The 17,234-nt window shown below is 51.2% G+C and overlaps 1 protein-coding gene across 1 annotated transcript; it reads left to right on the top strand.

Annotated features, from left to right (window-relative positions):
- Positions 1-5,959: 5,959 nt before the first annotated feature.
- Positions 5,960-12,657, top strand: SSTR2 (somatostatin receptor 2). The gene is made up of 2 exons (XM_019980669.2): positions 5,960-6,640; positions 10,856-12,657. Exon 2 carries the CDS (start codon positions 10,947-10,949, stop codon positions 12,051-12,053), a length of 1,107 nt encoding a protein of 368 aa, XP_019836228.1. The 5' UTR covers positions 5,960-6,640; positions 10,856-10,946; the 3' UTR covers positions 12,054-12,657.
- Positions 12,658-17,234: the final 4,577 nt, after the last annotated feature.

The following is a 17,234-nucleotide window of genomic DNA, read 5'->3' as shown; positions in this document are numbered from 1 at the left end:
TGTGGGATGATGGCCCATCTCTCAGAAGCTGTGGAACACCCATTCCTACCAGAGACACAGCACTTGGAATGGGTACCTGCCCGAGGGCACCCAGGTGCCGCCCACCTCACGCGGGCATCCTCCTGCAAGACAACGGTGTTTGCTACTCAACAACGCTTTTCTTTCAGAGGGGGAAACTCTGGTTCCACCAGCCCCAAAAGCAGAGGCTCCCAGAGCCCCACACCGGCACAAAGCCTGCCCAGACCCCTCTACCCGCGACGGGATTCGTGGGATGCTGGGCTGCACTGTGAGCCCGCAGCGGCCCCGGTAAAGAGACAAGTTGCTTGTCTGACCCAGGACAGATGTTTCCCCTCCCTGATCCAAAGTTCCTGGATCTCTGAAATGAGGTTTAAGTAGCAGGGTTCTCTGCTCTAGTTGACATTAAAGTCATCTGGGGAACTTAAAAAAAAAAAAAAAAAAAGATCAGGTCTTCATCCCAGGTCCATTGTATCAGAATTGCTCAGAATGGAGCTAGGGCATCTTCAGTCTTTAAACCTCCCTGGGTGGGTCTCAGTCATGTCTGACTCGTTGTTCCCAGGTGGCGCTGGTGGTAAAGAACCCGCCTGCCAATGCAGGAGACACAAAAGACAGGGGTTGGATCCCTGGGTCGGGAAGATCCCCTGGAGGAGGGCATGGCAACCCACTCCATCCAGCATTCTTGCCTGGAGAATCCCATGGACAGAGGAGCCTGGCAGGCTACAGTCCATGGGGTTGCAAAGAGTCAGACATGACTAAAGGGCCTTAGCACACAAAAAAGATTCTGGTCTGCAACATGGCAGTGAAGCTCTCTACCAGCTGCTCTCTGAGGGCCATCTGGCTTCCCTGAGTCTATAAATCTGACCCTAAAGGCAGCTCTTTCTTTCCCAGGAGGAGGCTCAGGGAGCAACCTTCTTAGGCAATTCAGCAATGAGGTGGGAGGGGACAGGTCACACAGCAAGAGAGCACCAGACGCTCATTACCTGGCTCAGTCTAGAAGGGGGAGGGAACGGGCCCTAGAAAAGACCGCGTGGGCATGGTTGCCTGGGTCTCAGAGACCTTGGAAACGATCCAGAACTCATCAACAAACACCCTGAGGTTAGGGGGTCAACAGAGGGGAAAGAGCTGAAAACAATTAAGGCATCCATCATCCCTCCTCCATTTTAATCAGACACCAGGGGTGTGTGGAAGAAGGAAGGACCCCCTTCTCCACCAAGCTGCTCTGCGACCGTGCTTCAGGCCTTGGCTGCTGTGTGGCCTTGAGCACAGCACTCAGCCTCTCTGTGCCTTGGCTGCTTGTTTCACAAACGGGGAGACTCAGAACTGTCACAGGCTTCCTAGGGTTTTGGGGAGATTACAAGTTAACACGAAGTTTCCACTACAGTGCTGGGTACACAGTAACACTCAATGAGTGTTAAAAATTATTCACAGGCAAGGTTCCCCGTGGCAAAATAAACCAGGAAAACACTGGGCTTAAAGAAGATAAAGATAAAGGTTTCTTCAAGGCAAGCTTTCTCAAAATAACAATAATGATGATGATGAGATGGACCTCAAAGGTTGAAAAGACGAAATGGAATGATGGAGGTGTGGAACACTCAGTCTCCACCAAGCACATAATGGGCCCTTAATAAATGTTACCCATGGGTGTTACTGACAAGCCTGGGGGGATCGTCAAGAGAAGGGGCAGGTATGCGCCCCGGCCTCCTGCTCTCTCCTGCAGGGCGTCCTACAGGATCCGTGCAGGAGGACACGCGTGCTGGGAGGAGCCCAGGGGAAGATGGCCATCCGTTTTCCGACTCCACCACTGAGGGGTTGGAAAAAAGGACCCAGGCCAGTGTGGGGCTGGGTTCCACAAGGGAACCCAGTTCCGGAGGGAAGAGAGCGCTGGGCTGAACGGTGGGGACAGCTGGGAGCTCCCCGCTCTGAGTTTCCCACACTCCCAGTGTGAGGCGTGTCCCCACGGGAGGGGCAGGAATCTGCGATTCAGAAGAGTTTTGCCACTTTCTAGCTGGCTGACCTTGGGCAGGTCGCCAGGCCTCTCTGAGCCCAGCATCTTTTCACCTGCATAGTGATGGACTACAGACTATAAATTTGAGCATGTCTGCAGCTCCTTCTGGCTCCAGGATTCTATGTGCGGTTCTGCCCAAATGAGGGAAGGGAGAGAAAAGTGAACCCTAAACCATGGTTACTGTCTTCTAACTGTGCTCTCCGTGTCTAGACTTACTGGAGGTCGTCTAACCATCATCCCAACTCCACACATATCTGGGGTGGTTTTCAGAGAGATTTTGATGCCTGCTCACTTGCTCGGCCATTGCACTCCCCAGGGATTGAGGAGTTCCATAGCAAAAAAGGGATGAGCGTCCAGCGAAACTCCTACCTGTCAAGGGGTGGGGTAGAGAGACTCCAAGAAAGGGTCTCAAGTCAACCCCTTCTGTATCTAAAGAGACCGTTCAACCCATGATGCCAAATGGTCAGAGTTTTACAAAGAGGTCTGTTGACCATATGCCATATTTTGCCAACTAACCATCAAGACCCATGACATCAGAAAGGGCTTCTTGTGCTACCAGGTTCAAGATGTGGTCTCGGAGACAAAATGTAGAAGCTGACGTCTTAATCTTGGTAAAAGGCACAGGATTTGTGGGTAAGGGACAGGACGCCTGCAAACAGGGGTGTCCCGGGAAGGGCAGGTAACTTGCTCAACACGCAGGTGACCTTCCCTGGGCATCTGTATTTTCTCCACAACAGAAGGGCTGCCCTTCCCATACGGAAATGACAAGCCTTATCATCCCTGGCGTTCCCGTGAATACAGCAAGACCCACCCGGGATGCTTGGACAGGCATCCGCCTCTCCCAGCTGTGTCCAACCCTCCTCCCGGCACTCTCCTGTCTTCCTCTAGGCTTAACTGCAAGACTCACTTCCATGAAACTAACTGCAGAGTCACAATTCCCCCCACTTAATTTATTAAGCCGCTAAGAGACACAAAGACCTGCTCGGGTCTTAGGTATCCACGTTGGCGCTCCTGGACTGTGAACTTCTCACCGAGGGGGTGAACCCAGCGGCATCTCCCAAGGCTGAGCACTGGCCTGGGCCTGGGTCCTGCTCCGGTTCTTAATTTCCTGCTGTCTATTGTCTCTCCGATAAGTGCTGAACGAGGGGAAGGTATTATTTAATTGCTTTCAAGATATCAAACAAGCCAGGGTGGAGGTTATCTCATCTCCAACCCTTCTATTTTCCTAGCTCAAGGTTTGGTTACTTAGTTACTCAGCAAGCTGCAGAGGAAGGAGACAGCCCCACGGGTGACAGTGTAGACTGCACTCAGCAGATGGAGGGGAGGCCGGAAGAACGGCCGTTAGGACTCAGAGACGGACCGGAACCGGAGGGGAGCCGCCCAGGACAGCTCTTTCGAGGCATTCAAAGCCCGCGGAGGGAGGCCTCCATTACCTGGACAAAATCAACAACTGTTCTAGATTACACAGTTCCTTCACATCAGGTGGCCAAAGTATTGGAGCTTCAGCTTCAGCATCAGTTCTTCCAATGAATATTCAGGGATGACTTCCTTTAGGACTGACAGGTCTGATCACCTCACTGTCTACCTGATGAGAAGAGCTGACTCACTGGAAAAGACCCTGATGCTGGGAAAGATTGAAGGTGGGAGGAGAAGGGGACGACAGAGGATGGGATGGTTGGATGGCATCACCGGTTCACGGACATGAGTTTGAGAGAGCTCCAGGAGATTGTTTGGACAGGGAAGCCTGGCGGGCCGCACTTCACGGAGTCACAAAGAGTCAGACACGACTGAGCAACTGAACAACAGGCGTGTCTGAGGTGGGTGGATCTGACAGTAGTTTTTCCAGGCTGAACTCACCCCACCTGCCATATGGGGAGGCAGCAGAGAGGAGGAGTCACAAGGAAAGGCCAGCGAAGGGGGATTTCACTGCATCAGCTCATCCGAGATGAAGAGACTTGTTCAAGGAGGTCATGGAGAAGATGTGACCACTCTGTGACCTGAGAGCTGGCCAGGGGCAATCTCGGCGCCCCCTCCCCCCGTTCTAGGCCATTGCAAACATTGCCCTTGCTAGGAGCCATTTCAAAGACACAGTCTTGAGAGCAGTGTGCTGTTGAGACCATCAGACTGAATACATGACTGAACGCCACTAAAATGAAATTAGTCACTCAGTCATGTCTGACTCTTTGCAACCCCATGGACTGTACCCCACCAGGCTCCTCTGTCCATGGGATTCTCCAGGCAAGAACACTGGAGTGGGTTGCCATTCCCTTCTCCAGGGGATCTTCCCAACCTAGGAATCGAACCCAGGTCTCCTGCACTGCAGGTGGATTCTTTACCATCTGAGCCACCAGGGAAGTCCGAGCCCCACTAAAGGCCTCTATAAACTTCTAAGATTCTGGTGAGCGGGTGAATCTTACAGTGCCCAAGAAAAGCCTCGTCAGTGAGTTTTCTGCTTCTTACACCGGCCACCTACCGATCTGGAGTGGCTGCCTTTCCCTCTTCTCTCCTTGCCCTCCATGTACAGCGGAGGCCGTTCTGAACTTCACGTGGGAAACTTCTGAGGTTGCAACCAACACATGTACCGATCGCCCCAGCGAGCTGCCCTGAAGAGAGATGGTTATTTAGCTGGTCCTTCTGGGGCAGTCTGGTTTTGCTGGTAGAACTCATATAAAACTGGTGGGGGGTGGAGAATGCATTGTCCCGTTAGAGTTATCCTGAGGGCTGGCGGGGTGGGGGTGGGGGGTGGGAAGGAGGACAATGAGAGCCACTGATTCGGCTCTTGTATAGATTAGAAAACGGATTTTTTTTTAAGGATGATAACAGGAGTTTGGCACTAATAGTTCAAGGCCTTTGGAAAGATAACACGGTTCCCGGGAAGGGAATTTGAGACTGGGATAGGCGTTTCCTGGGTCTTCCTTTTCCTCCTCTTCCTGGAAACCAGTTGGGTCACTGGTTGTAAACTGCAAGTGGCAGCAGGTGTTGCTGTGGCAACTGCCCCCCCCCACCCCGAGCGTGGGGCATTCTCTTGCGTTCAACCCTCGCTGCCCCGGCACTATAGCCAGCCCTCCATCTCCCAGCTGGTGGTGAGCAGGGGCACCCCACTTGTGTCAAGCTACGTGCCCAGCCCCTGTGCTCGGCACACAGAGAGAAGCAGGCTCCCAGACTGGCTGGAACATGAGTCAACCACCCGTCCATCTGGCCCCGAGCACCAGGATGACGACTCAAGCCCCATGATGACCGGCATCTCAGAAAGAGACACATCCAAGGGTAACCTTGATTTCCACCCTCACGGTGGGTACCCCAAGACACAGCTTGGCCCAGATAGAAATCGGCAGTTATTTGCTACCTTACCTGCCAGCCCCCTTCCCAGGTCTCTGGGGCTCACCCTACCTGCTAAAGAGTCTCTGGACTGTAACTTTCACTGGTGAATTGCAAATCAGATAACAGCACTGGACAGTCAGAGCCAGCTCAGCCCACAGAGAAAACTGTAGTTGGCGTTTGCTTTCTGTTTGCTCATCCTCTAAAATGTACTCACGATGTGGAGTGTATGTGTGTGTGTGAGTGTGTGAATACGTGTGTGACTGTGTGTACTTGGAGGAGGGTGAGGAAGGAGAGGCTGCAGGACTGAATGTGACTTATTAAACTTGGAACAGAAGCTGAATCATCACGGCCAAAAAACAAACAGCTGTCCCCGCATGTGACAACCCCCACTTCATGCATGTTCCTTCTCTTTGCTCCCTCCCAGCGGGGAGGAGGAGGGGCTGTGCCCAAGGTCAAGGTGAAGGAAGGGGATGGCTGTAGGGCCTCTGCCTCTCCAAGTTGTGGAGAGAGGGTAGAGTTGGGATGAGCTGCTCCAGTGTTGCGCCTCTGATTGCTCTCCCACCTGAATTTTGGAACCAAGAGCGGGCTCAGCCCTGAGCGGAGGGGCGCTGGCCACTGCATCCAGACGGGCATTCCCCTGGTCCTGTTTTCCTCCCGCTCCTTCCGGGGGCCTTGTGCCTGGGAGATGACCCACTGCTTTGCAAAGTTGTCTGAATTCAGACACGGCAGAAGTCCCAGAGCGAGTATGGGTCGACCAGCAGCCACTCCAGCTGTCTGAAATAGGCTGGGTGAAACAGAACCGACTCTGTGAAGGAGGACGGAAGACAGCTCGTGTCCGTGCCACCGATCTTGGGGAGGCTGAAATCGCTTGACCCTTCGCGCCCCGCACGAGGGTCTCCCTTTAGCCCTGGTGCCTGCGACCTCTGCCCGCAGCCACCCCGGGATTCTCCCGCAGCGCACCCCAGTCCGCCCACCCGACCGGGCGGGCGGAGCGAGCTGCGGTGACGTCATGGGGGGGCGTGGGGACAGGAGCCGAGGTGCCCGCGCTCCGCACTGCTAGTCCGAGCGGCGCAGCCACCCGCGCGCGCGCTTGCTCCCCCGCGCCCGGAGCCTCAGTCCGCGGCTCGGCTCCCGGGGTCTGCGGGCCACGCTCCGGGGCGCGACTCGCGAACGGAGCCGGCGGCTCTAGACGCCGAGCGCCGGCCAAGCAGCTGCGCGCCCGGCCGCCGGGCTGGGTTGGGGACAGCCGCTGGGTGCCGGCGAGCCGAGCTGGCAGATTGCAGCGGAAAAGCAAAGGTGAGGTGTGTGGGCGTGCGTGTGCGTGTGCGTGTCTGTGGGTGTCTGAGAGAGAGAAACGCACTTGGGCACCTGGGTGCATCTGCGCTGCGTGGAGGTGCGCGCCCCGGCGTGCCCAGTGTAGGTCCCGGCGCGTGGCTCTCCACCCTTGTGCTTTCGTGGGTGGTTTTGGTGGGAATGAACGACAGCCGGTGTCCCGGCGCGAGCGGGGCGCCGTGGATCGCCTGTGCTGGAACGGACGTGTCCGCACAGCTGCAGGCTGGTGTGCGCGGCGTGCGCCCTTATCCAGCCCTGGTCTCCCAGCCGAGTGTCCAGGTGGCAGCTGCTGCGACGGGGACGACTCTGCCAGCTGCCTGCATCAGAACCCCGACGCGAGGACAGCGAGGCTAGCGAGGGGGATATCGCCGCGGCTCCTGCCGGCGCGCGCCCCCGGATCCCTCCCCCACCTACACCCGATCTGAGCCTGTGAGTGACAGGCAGCGGAGCAGGAGAAAAAAAAAAAGAGGGGCTTCTCCCTTGTTCTTCCTCGCCCAGTCGGGGACACGGATCCCGAGCGCTGTAGGGTCTGCTCCGCCCGGGCGGAGAGGACCGGTTGCCCAGGTTTGGAGAGACCGAGTGTCTGAGCAGCCCGAACCCCCCGGAGGCACCGGTCAAATCCCCAGGCGGCTGTCAGCGGTTCCCAGCCGTCGCTGGTGCCGGGCCCCGATCTGCCTTTGGAGATCAGGGTGCTGGCAGGACAATCCTTAATCCCTCCTCCTTCTCTGGAGATAGCAGGGAATCCTTTAAGAAATCCTTGGGTCTGATGGCCAGCGAGTTGGATGGTGCAGAGGCTAATTTTCTGTGCCAGCCTGGGGCACCCACTGAGCGGGCGGTGGGGATCCTTCCTCTCCCCTCTGCCCCTTCTGCCAGCGATGCCTCGGCTTCTCCTAAGCGCAAGAGCGCCCCACAGGGTGGCCCGCACCTGGCTTTTGGCTCTCGCCACCAGTGGGGCTCACGCTTCAGCCACCAGGAAAGGGTTAGGAGGCCTGAGGGAAGTGGGGTGGGGGCTGAATGGAGGGAAAGATGCTGGAGAGAAAGGGAAAACTGAAGTTGAAAAGGATTTAAGGTCATCTGGGACGCGAGGTCCCATTCCCAATGCTCAGTTCTTAGGCTGGGAACCGCAGACTCTCTGGGATGGGAGGGGATGCTCTAGATCAGGGGTCCCCAACCTCCAGGAAACATCCGGAAACCATCCCACCCTCCGGTCTTCCCTGGAACGGGTCGCTGGTGTCAGAAAGGCTGGGGACTGCTGCTAGACCATTCTCACCCTCCCCTCCAACAGGGCTGGACTCAATCTCAGAGGAAACCAACAACCAGACATTTCCCATACCTAACGATTTTTACGCTGGAAAAATAAAACAGAAAACCCAACTTCCTGGTACATTTAATCACAATCCAGCAGGTAGTGACGCCTGGCATTGGCGTCCACTTTCAATGAGACGCCAATGAAGCAGAAGTTGCTCGGAGATCCGAGGCAGCTGACTTCATCATTGATGCAATAAGATTCACTGTGATTCAAACTCATTTCTTCCTCAGAGGAGGCTTCTCACTCCACACTGGCTCCCCAGCTTACCCAGTCTGCCACCTTCACCAAGCTCTGAACTCTGTCTGGGGCTGCCTCTCTCAAAGGTGGAGAATGCTGCTTCTCAGGGGGAAAAGAAAAAAAACTGATCCCATTCAATCCCTTCCCATTGCTTGAGACTCCAGCCAAAAAGGCAGAGTCAGGGCTGGAGGTCAGCATTTCCTCCCATGCCGGCATCATCATCACTACCCCTGCAGCCCCGGGGTCTCCAGTCTCACCCAGACATCGGAGTGTAACTTTGCAGGTCACATAGATGGGACCCTGGAAATGCTAGTGATGAATGTCCACCCCAATGCAGGTGGTTTAAATAGGCTTTGGGGTTGGAAGAATTAAAATAACAAGACAGTTAGAAATGATATTGGAAACAGCCTGTGTTAATCTAAGGACATGAAAAACGGTTTCTTCACAGCTTCTGTTTTTAATTGCTGCCAGTTTATGCTTTTTACCCAACTCAGATATTGACTCCTGGGTCCCCAAAGTACTTTGCAGAAAGATCAGCCATGAAGCCCCCAGGCCCACTTTACAGACAGCTGTGTGGTGGGGAGGTCAGCACAGAAAAGACAAACAGTGCTCCCGGCAGTGCAGAATGAACCCGAGGCAAATGTAGGCAAGCACCCCGCAGTACTTGCTGCTGGCTAACTCTCCTGTAACTCATCAGCAGACTCTCCAAGCAGAAAGGAACAATGTCCAGTCTTCACTCAGGCGTCAGGGAAAGCACCCTGCTCCGGGGAAATGTGTCCTCCAGGTGAACTCCTCCCACTATGAGCTGAGCCCTTCAACGCTTTGCCAGCATCCCCCTTCCCAGAGTGACCTCTTCCCTGCCCTCCTTACTTCCCACTTCAGGGACTCAAGACCCAGCTCAAACATTCCTCATGTGAAGCCTCTGAATCTCCCAGAAGAGAAAGGCATTCTCAAGTCCCTTGTTCATATCTCCATGCAACTCACGCCCTTAGAGTTGGTGCCCTTCCTGTCTCCCCTCCTAAGATGTCACCTCCATGTCTGGTCCATTCTGTATGACAAAGAAGTGTCCCAGGGATGTTTTTTGAATAACCGCAGATAAATCATTTAATTATGTGATAAGCTATTGTTCTACATCTTAGGCCAAGCCAATAGTGTCCCAATTATTTTCTCAGGATGGAGGTAAGACCAGAGTCAGCTGCTTCAAACCAAAGCCCAATTATCAGTCAGTGGTTTTCCAATCCACTGAGCAGCGGCTGTGATGCTGTGAAAAGTAGAAAGCTTGGATGTCCTGTGTTCAAATTTCAACTTCACCAGTGACGCTCAAGGGAATGGGAGCAAGTTCCTTAAACTCGCTAAGTCTCAGTTTCCTCGTCTGTAAAATGGGGATAAGTATCCCCACATCATAGGATTGTTTGGAAGGTCAAAGAGACAGTAAATGTGAATCAGCCTGCCTTCCTCCCTCCTGGACCCTGTTTTTCCCCTTAATTAGAGGATCACAGGCAAATTCTCTGGGGTGTGAAATGATCTCCAGCATCCTGATGGGGGACTTAGGAAAGGATTCTCCAGGGCACCAGGAGGTCAAGCACTGGGTATCAGAGTCAAAGAGAGGAAACAAAAATCAACTAGAGCCAATATTTTAAAAATAAAAGCAAGCCAGATCTTTCTTTTTAATATTTAAGACTATAAACTGGTTCATTGTGTAGGCAGAGTTCAATAAATTAGAAATAAGTTGGTATTCATTGGAAAGACTGATGCTAAAGCTAAAGCTCCAGTCCTTTGGTCACTTGATGCAAAGAGCCAACTCATTAGAAAAGACCCTGATGCCGGGAAAGATTGAAGGCAGAAGAAGAAGGCGGAAGAGGATAACATGGTTGGATGGCATCACCGACTCAATGGAGATGAGTTTGAAAACTCTGGGAGGTGTGAAGGACAGGGAAGCCTGGCATGCTGCAGTCCATGGTATCCCAAAGAGTCAGACATGACTTAGCGACTGAACAACAAAAAATGAAAAAGGGAGAAAAGACAACATTTTTAGAGTTCTAATTAGGAGCCCAGCACAGCGCTAGGCATTTTCATCTTCATTTCATCACTTCGTCTTCATGATACCCCCATTTTAACAAAGGGGAGAGTGGTTGAGTACCTGGCATGGGGTCACGTGGTCTCCATGGTTTTTTCACCTCTAAAGTCTGGCATTTTTCCACTATGGGATTTTCACAATAGAAAGACTCCAAAGCAGCTGTCAAGTCAGCATAGATTTCCTCAAGGGGGAAAGACCAGGAACGCAGGTGTCAGACTTTTCTAAGGTAGGGCTTCTCCGGGCTCTGTCTTGTCTACGTTCAGATCAGCCCGCTTCTTAGGAACCACTGTCTTGCAGGTAGAGTCAACTCCCACGTGTGTGTCACCAAAGATGACAAGACAAACTGGGATGACTTCACTCAAACCCTTCCCCGCCACTGGAAAAACAACTCCAATGGCCTGTGTGTGAGAATGAGCTGGTAGTGCTCACACTGGTGTGAAAGACAACACACTTTTCAACTGAAGAGCGTCTGAGAGAGCAAACCAGAAACACGGGAAGCTGGTGACAGCTTAAGTAACCTCTGGCAGATAAGTCGATCTTCTTTTCTTCCTTGCAGATGTCACAGTGGATCCTTTGCCTCTGGGACCCATGAAGGTGAGAATAAGACCTCTGGTGGGTTGGATCTAGCCTAAGACTAGAAGGCAGCCATGGATCTGGTGTCTGAACTCAATGAGACCCAACCTTGGCTGACCGCTCCATTCGACCTCAATGGCTCCGTGGGGGCAGCCAACATTTCAAACCAGACAGAGCCGTACTACGACCTGGCCAGCAACGTCGTCCTCACCTTCATCTACTTCGTGGTCTGCATCATTGGGTTGTGTGGCAACACACTGGTCATTTACGTCATCCTCCGCTATGCCAAGATGAAGACCATCACCAACATCTACATCCTCAACCTGGCCATCGCAGATGAACTCTTCATGCTGGGTCTGCCCTTCCTGGCCATGCAGGTGGCTCTGGTCCACTGGCCCTTTGGCAAGGCCATCTGCCGGGTGGTCATGACCGTGGATGGCATCAATCAGTTCACCAGCATCTTCTGCCTGACGGTCATGAGCATCGACCGCTACCTGGCTGTGGTCCACCCCATCAAGTCGGCCAAGTGGAGGAGACCCCGGACAGCCAAGATGATCAACGTGGCTGTGTGGGGCGTCTCTCTGCTGGTCATCTTGCCGATCATGATATATGCTGGCCTTCGGAGCAACCAGTGGGGGAGAAGCAGTTGCACCATCAACTGGCCAGGCGAATCTGGGGCCTGGTACACAGGCTTCATCATCTATGCCTTCATTCTGGGGTTCCTGGTGCCCCTGACCATCATCTGTCTCTGCTACTTGTTCATTATCATCAAGGTGAAGTCCTCCGGCATCCGAGTGGGTTCCTCCAAAAGGAAAAAGTCTGAGAAGAAGGTCACCCGCATGGTGTCCATCGTGGTGGCCGTCTTCATCTTCTGCTGGCTCCCCTTCTACATCTTCAACGTCTCTTCGGTCTCAGTGGCCATCAGTCCCACCCCAGCCCTCAAAGGCATGTTTGACTTCGTGGTGGTCCTCACCTACGCCAACAGCTGTGCCAACCCTATCCTCTATGCCTTCTTGTCCGACAACTTCAAGAAGAGCTTCCAGAACGTCCTCTGCTTGGTCAAGGTGAGCGGCACAGACGACGGGGAGCGGAGTGACAGTAAGCAGGACAAATCCCGGCTGAATGAGACCACGGAGACCCAGAGGACCCTCCTCAACGGAGACCTCCAGACCAGTATCTGAACTGCCTGAAAAATCCATCACTCAGACGCCAGGCTCTGCCAAATGGCCGGTGTGCTCCCCAGCCCCAGCCCTCTGCTTCCTCCCACCCATCACCTGGCTTCTAGAATAGGGATCTGCTCAGCAGGAGTCCAATTCAGAGAACAGGGTTTGAGTCGGCTTGCATGAGTGAATGGTAAGGTATTAAACTGATTACACCCCCCTTAGAGGGAACATATAGATGCAAGCAGACAATTCAGAGTCTGGAGAAGAGGAGATCCCGCCTGGGTGAGACCTTTAGAAACAACTGAAATTCAACAAAAACAGAAAACTCTGCGTGTTTGTGTGTTTAAAACCCCGTGTGTAATCTCGTGGTCTTACGTTTACACCTGCATATCCTTATCTAGTCCCTGTACAGCCATGACCTAGGTACGTTTCCTGAGTTCAAGGACACAAGTAGCAAGTTCAAATGTGCATAGCATAGAGGGACGTTTATTCCAATGTGGTACCCACAGAAATGGACTTACCATGAAGCCAATAAAGTTTAAGCTTCAGGGATCTCTCTTGCTTGGGCGGTATGTCACATGGTCATATGCTTTTGTAAAGAAAGAAAAATATGTAAAAGTAAGATATTTTTGTATTCTTTTTCTTAAAAAGGTCTCCTTAAATTGTATAAGTGTCCAGCCTCACAAAACTGGCCTCTGTCCCTGAGTTTTTGCTTCATTAATTTCAGGCAAGTTAAATCAAAGTAAAAAAAAAAGGAGGGGGCGGGTGAGGGAGAAGGTATTTAAGACCCAGAACATAAATTCATGTGTTTTCTCTTCTTAGATATAATCAAAGGATTATTCATCTCTCCAAAAGGACATTAAGTGGTTGTGGTCATCGATCATTGTATTTATCCAGACATGGCCTGCTCTAAGATTGCATCATTTTCTTCTTAAATTGCCTCAATTTTTCCTAGGGAGCCATGGAAGGGAGTGGGGTTGGGTGAAAAATCACTAACGTGCAAGGCAAAAAATAGACAATCATTCTTATAGGGAAACAATTTTATTCTCCTCACCATGAAAATAAATGAATAAGAACGAAGCAAAATTACACCTTTATGAGAAACCATAAAGTTGGTTTTTTTTTAATGCCAGACATGTTCTCTCAGTGAAAGAAAATGGAAATGTTACTCAACAATCGCTCAAAGGTACTTTTTAAGAACTCTCTACAAAGCTGGGCACTAATAAAATCACAGTGCATGCGGAAGGTCTGAGGACACGGCTCCAAAACCGTCAGCACAAGCACCAGCCAATAAATATGCCGAGTGTAGGGGGTGTGGGTGTGAGCGTTGGCGCAGCCCCATCCCTCACAGGTGTGGCTGTCCCACCTTCCTCACCCACAAAACACACAATAAACATCGACCTTTAATCCTCGGGCTTCCTGAGCTATTCCTCAAGCACCGTTACAGACAGGCACTTCACACCGTCAGGGACGTTTTTCCATCCCTGAAACTGAAGACGGGCTTGTGTACGGGCAACAGGAAGAGAGGCAACACCCATTTCGTTGACCGATCGCAACTTCCGGGGTACAAAGAAATACACACTCGGGTGTTTGCCAGGATGCCATGGTCTCTGGGTTTGTACAAGAGCCTCACTCGTTGGGTTTTAGGTATCAATTTCACCATATTTGAAAACAAGCTTGCCTCTTCCGGCTGCCTGAGCACAGGCTGTCAGGATGACTGAGGACTCCACCTGTGGTCAGCATGCTGCTTCTGTTCTATCTGCCTAGGTCACCCACGCCACCTCCTTCCCCAAAGCATTGACTGAGACCCTGAAAATGTGTTCAAAAACACTTCCTCGTGGCCCAATGGCTGGGACTCTGTGCTCCCAATGCAGGGGGCCCAGGCTCAATCCCAGGTCAGGAAACTGGATCCCACGTGCTGCAACTGAAGATCCCATGTGCTGAAACTAAGACCCCCCCCACCCCAAACAGCCAAATAAATAAAAAATAAAGGTGTTTTTAAAAAAATATTGATGATAGATAAGTCCATGCAAAAATAAAAAGAAGTACAATTTCGAGACTATAAAGAAAGTTGTCACACACGAAACACACCTGCAGTACAGACTTCCCTGGCGGCCCAGTGGTTAAGATGCCACGCTTCCACTGGAGGGGGTGTGGGTTTCATCTCTGATCAGAAAACAGATGCCTCAGGCCTCATGTTGTGGCCAAAAAAATGCTTGCAGTGAAATCCCACAAAGTTACTAAAAGAAAGTTCAGCTGCAAGGTCAGTTCAGGACATCTTAGCAGCCACAACTGATGGACAGCGATTTCCCCTCCCTCTCCCCTTCCCACCCCCTTCCGTAAAAATAAGCAAGATTTGCAATAAAATGCTTTAAACCCAACTTTACCATTATTATATGTGCTAAGTCACTTCAGTCCGACTCTGTGCAATCCCATGGGCTGTAACCCACAAGGCTCCTCTGCCATGGGATTCCCCAGGCAAGAATACTGGAGTGGGTTTCCATTTCCTCCTCCAAGGGATCTTCCCGACCCAGGGATGGAACCCAGGTCTCCTGCATTGCAGGTAGATTCTTTATTACTAGCGCCATCTGGGAAGCCCTTACCATTATTATAATATGAGATATTCCTGGGCCTTTACATAAATGCTGACATTTACTTAAGAGAAGTGATTCCAAGGGACCAAGAATTGGTAGAAGTAATTTCAGGGCCGACAGACAAGTTTTAGGGCACTCATGCCCCTGCGATCAGAGAAGCTGCCTGCAGGGCGGTTGCCATTTTTCCCTCCAGGGGATCTTCCTGACCCAGGGATCAAACCCACATCCCCTGCCCGGCAGGCAGATTCGTTACCACTACACCACCTGGGAAGCCATTGATGCTATAATTCTGCCCAAATAAGCCATCATGTTTCTACTCTACAAGGAAGTATTCTCCACTTTATGAACAATCTCTTTCTACGATAATTTGCTCTCAGGTTCTTTTCTTTGCTCCAAAGGAGGGGACACATATTTTCATTTAAATGTTAATGCAATTTTAGTTTCAAATTTTAATTTCAGCCTCCACTCGACATATAATTATGAAGACAGATCTGTGGGATGGTAGGAAAGAATAAAAAGTGATGCACTGCTTTGATTTTAGGGTATCTGAGCATTTGGGTTATGCAAGCTACTATTTAACCTTCTATTCACATGGGTAGCAAAGAGCTGATTAAATCTAAGTGGGTGTAACGAGAAAGGCATCAGCAGAGGTGACAGGACACTGGGGCCTGTGTTGATTGATGTCGGCTCGTCTTTCAGTAACACAGAGAGTTGAGTAAGACTGCACGTGGGGCTGGAACTTTGGTGAAGTTCATGTCACAACTTGGAACAGTCTAGGAGGATGCAGGACATGGGAGGATGGAAGGATGCTGTGTTTCTTTCTTTTACTTGCTTTTCTGAAGAAGAAGGGGCTTCCCGGGAGGCTCAGCCGTAAAGAATCCGCTTTCGAGGCAGGAGACCCGCCTGCAGTGCAGCAGAAGCGGGGAAGATCCCCTGCAGGAGGAAATGGAAACCCACTGCAGTATTCTTGCCTGGAGAATCCCAGAGACAGAGGAGGCTGGCGGGCTCGCAAAAGAGTCAAACATGACTTAGCGACTAAACCACCACCACCACCATGAAGAAGAAAACTGGAGGAGCCATGCTCCATTGGTTGTGACTGCTCAGCAGTCCCAAGATGAATGTGTAGCTGGTCTTGAGTAATCACGTGTGATTTTATTGCATGCATTTAAAACTTTTATTTTATTGAAATATAGTTGATTTACAATGTTGTGCTAATTTCTGCCGTACAGCAAACTGTGACTCAGTTATACGCATTCTTTTTCCTATTCTTTTACATTTATGGTTTACCTCAGGATATTGGCTCCAGTTCCCCGTGCTATGCAGCAGGATCTTCTGCTTATCCATTCTATATATAATAGTTTATTGCATGCATTTTTCTGTAACAACTTTTCTGACCATTTCAACTTTAAAAAAAAAATTTTTTTTGGTTATTTATTTCTTTTGGCACCTGGACAAGGACCTGAACCCTGGGCCCTCAGCCAACTGTTTCATCTTATAATCATACTTCTTTTTGTATTTGCATAAACTTATTTATCTCTCATAAATGGTAGGCAGAGAAGAAAATGTAGCCTGGTTGCTGAGACTTCCAGAGTTGGCAATGACCTGGAGTCTGCTTAAACAAATTCATCCTCTCTTTCAAGACAAAATCTAGCTATTGAAGTGCTTGGCTCCAGCTGCCCTAAATAGGGGCTCCATGCTGGGAAAAGTGCACAGCCTGGTCATTGACAGGAGTAGCAAGTGGATGACTGTCAAGACAGATGTATGTAATCAGCCCCGACAAGGGCTTCCCTGATAGCTCAGTTGGTAAAGAATCCGCCTGCAATGCAGGAGACCCCAGTTAGATTCCTGGGTCGGGAAGATCCACTGGAGAAGGGATAGGCTACCCACTCCGGTACTCTTGGGCTTCCTTTGTGGCTCAGCTGGTAAAGAATCCACCTGCAATGTAGGAGACCTGGGTTTGATCCCTGGGTTGGGAAGATCCCTGGAGAAAGGAAAGGCTACCCACTCCAGTATTCTGGCCTGGAGAATTCCATGGACTATACAGTCCATGGGGTTGCAGACTCAGACATGCCTGAGTGACTTTCACTTTCAATCTGCCCCAGATGGGGCTATTCAATCAAGATGGCCAAGTTTCAATGAAAAACAGAAAGAAACTTTGGCCTTGTTGGGAAAAAACATGGCAGGAAAACCATCAAAAGGTTCCACATGTTTCTTCCCTGGTGGTCCAGTGGTTAAGAAGTCACCTTGCACCGCAGGGGATGCAGGTTTGATCCCTGCCTGGGGAACGAAGATCCCAACTCCACGGAGCAACTAAGCCCGAGACACAACTACTGAGCCTGTGCATCACTAGAGAGTCCATGAGAGTCCATGTGCCACAAGGGAAGATGCCTCATGACGCAATGAAGATTCCACGTGCCAGGTAAATATTTTTATTTTTAAAAGGCTCCCTATGTGATGGGGAAGGTCTGATGCGTGTCTCTGAAACGCTCATCATCACACAAATCACACTATTTGGCAGACCAAGCATTCAAGCTTATCAGTTCAGTTCAGTCACTCAGTCATGTTCGACTCTTTATGACCCCATGGACTGCAGCACACCAGGCTT

Source organism: Bos indicus, chromosome 19 (genome assembly GCF_029378745.1).
Source record: "Bos indicus isolate NIAB-ARS_2022 breed Sahiwal x Tharparkar chromosome 19, NIAB-ARS_B.indTharparkar_mat_pri_1.0, whole genome shotgun sequence".
Classification (NCBI taxonomy): Eukaryota; Metazoa; Chordata; class Mammalia; order Artiodactyla; family Bovidae; genus Bos; species Bos indicus.
This window is presented reverse-complemented; position numbering and strand designations above follow the sequence as displayed.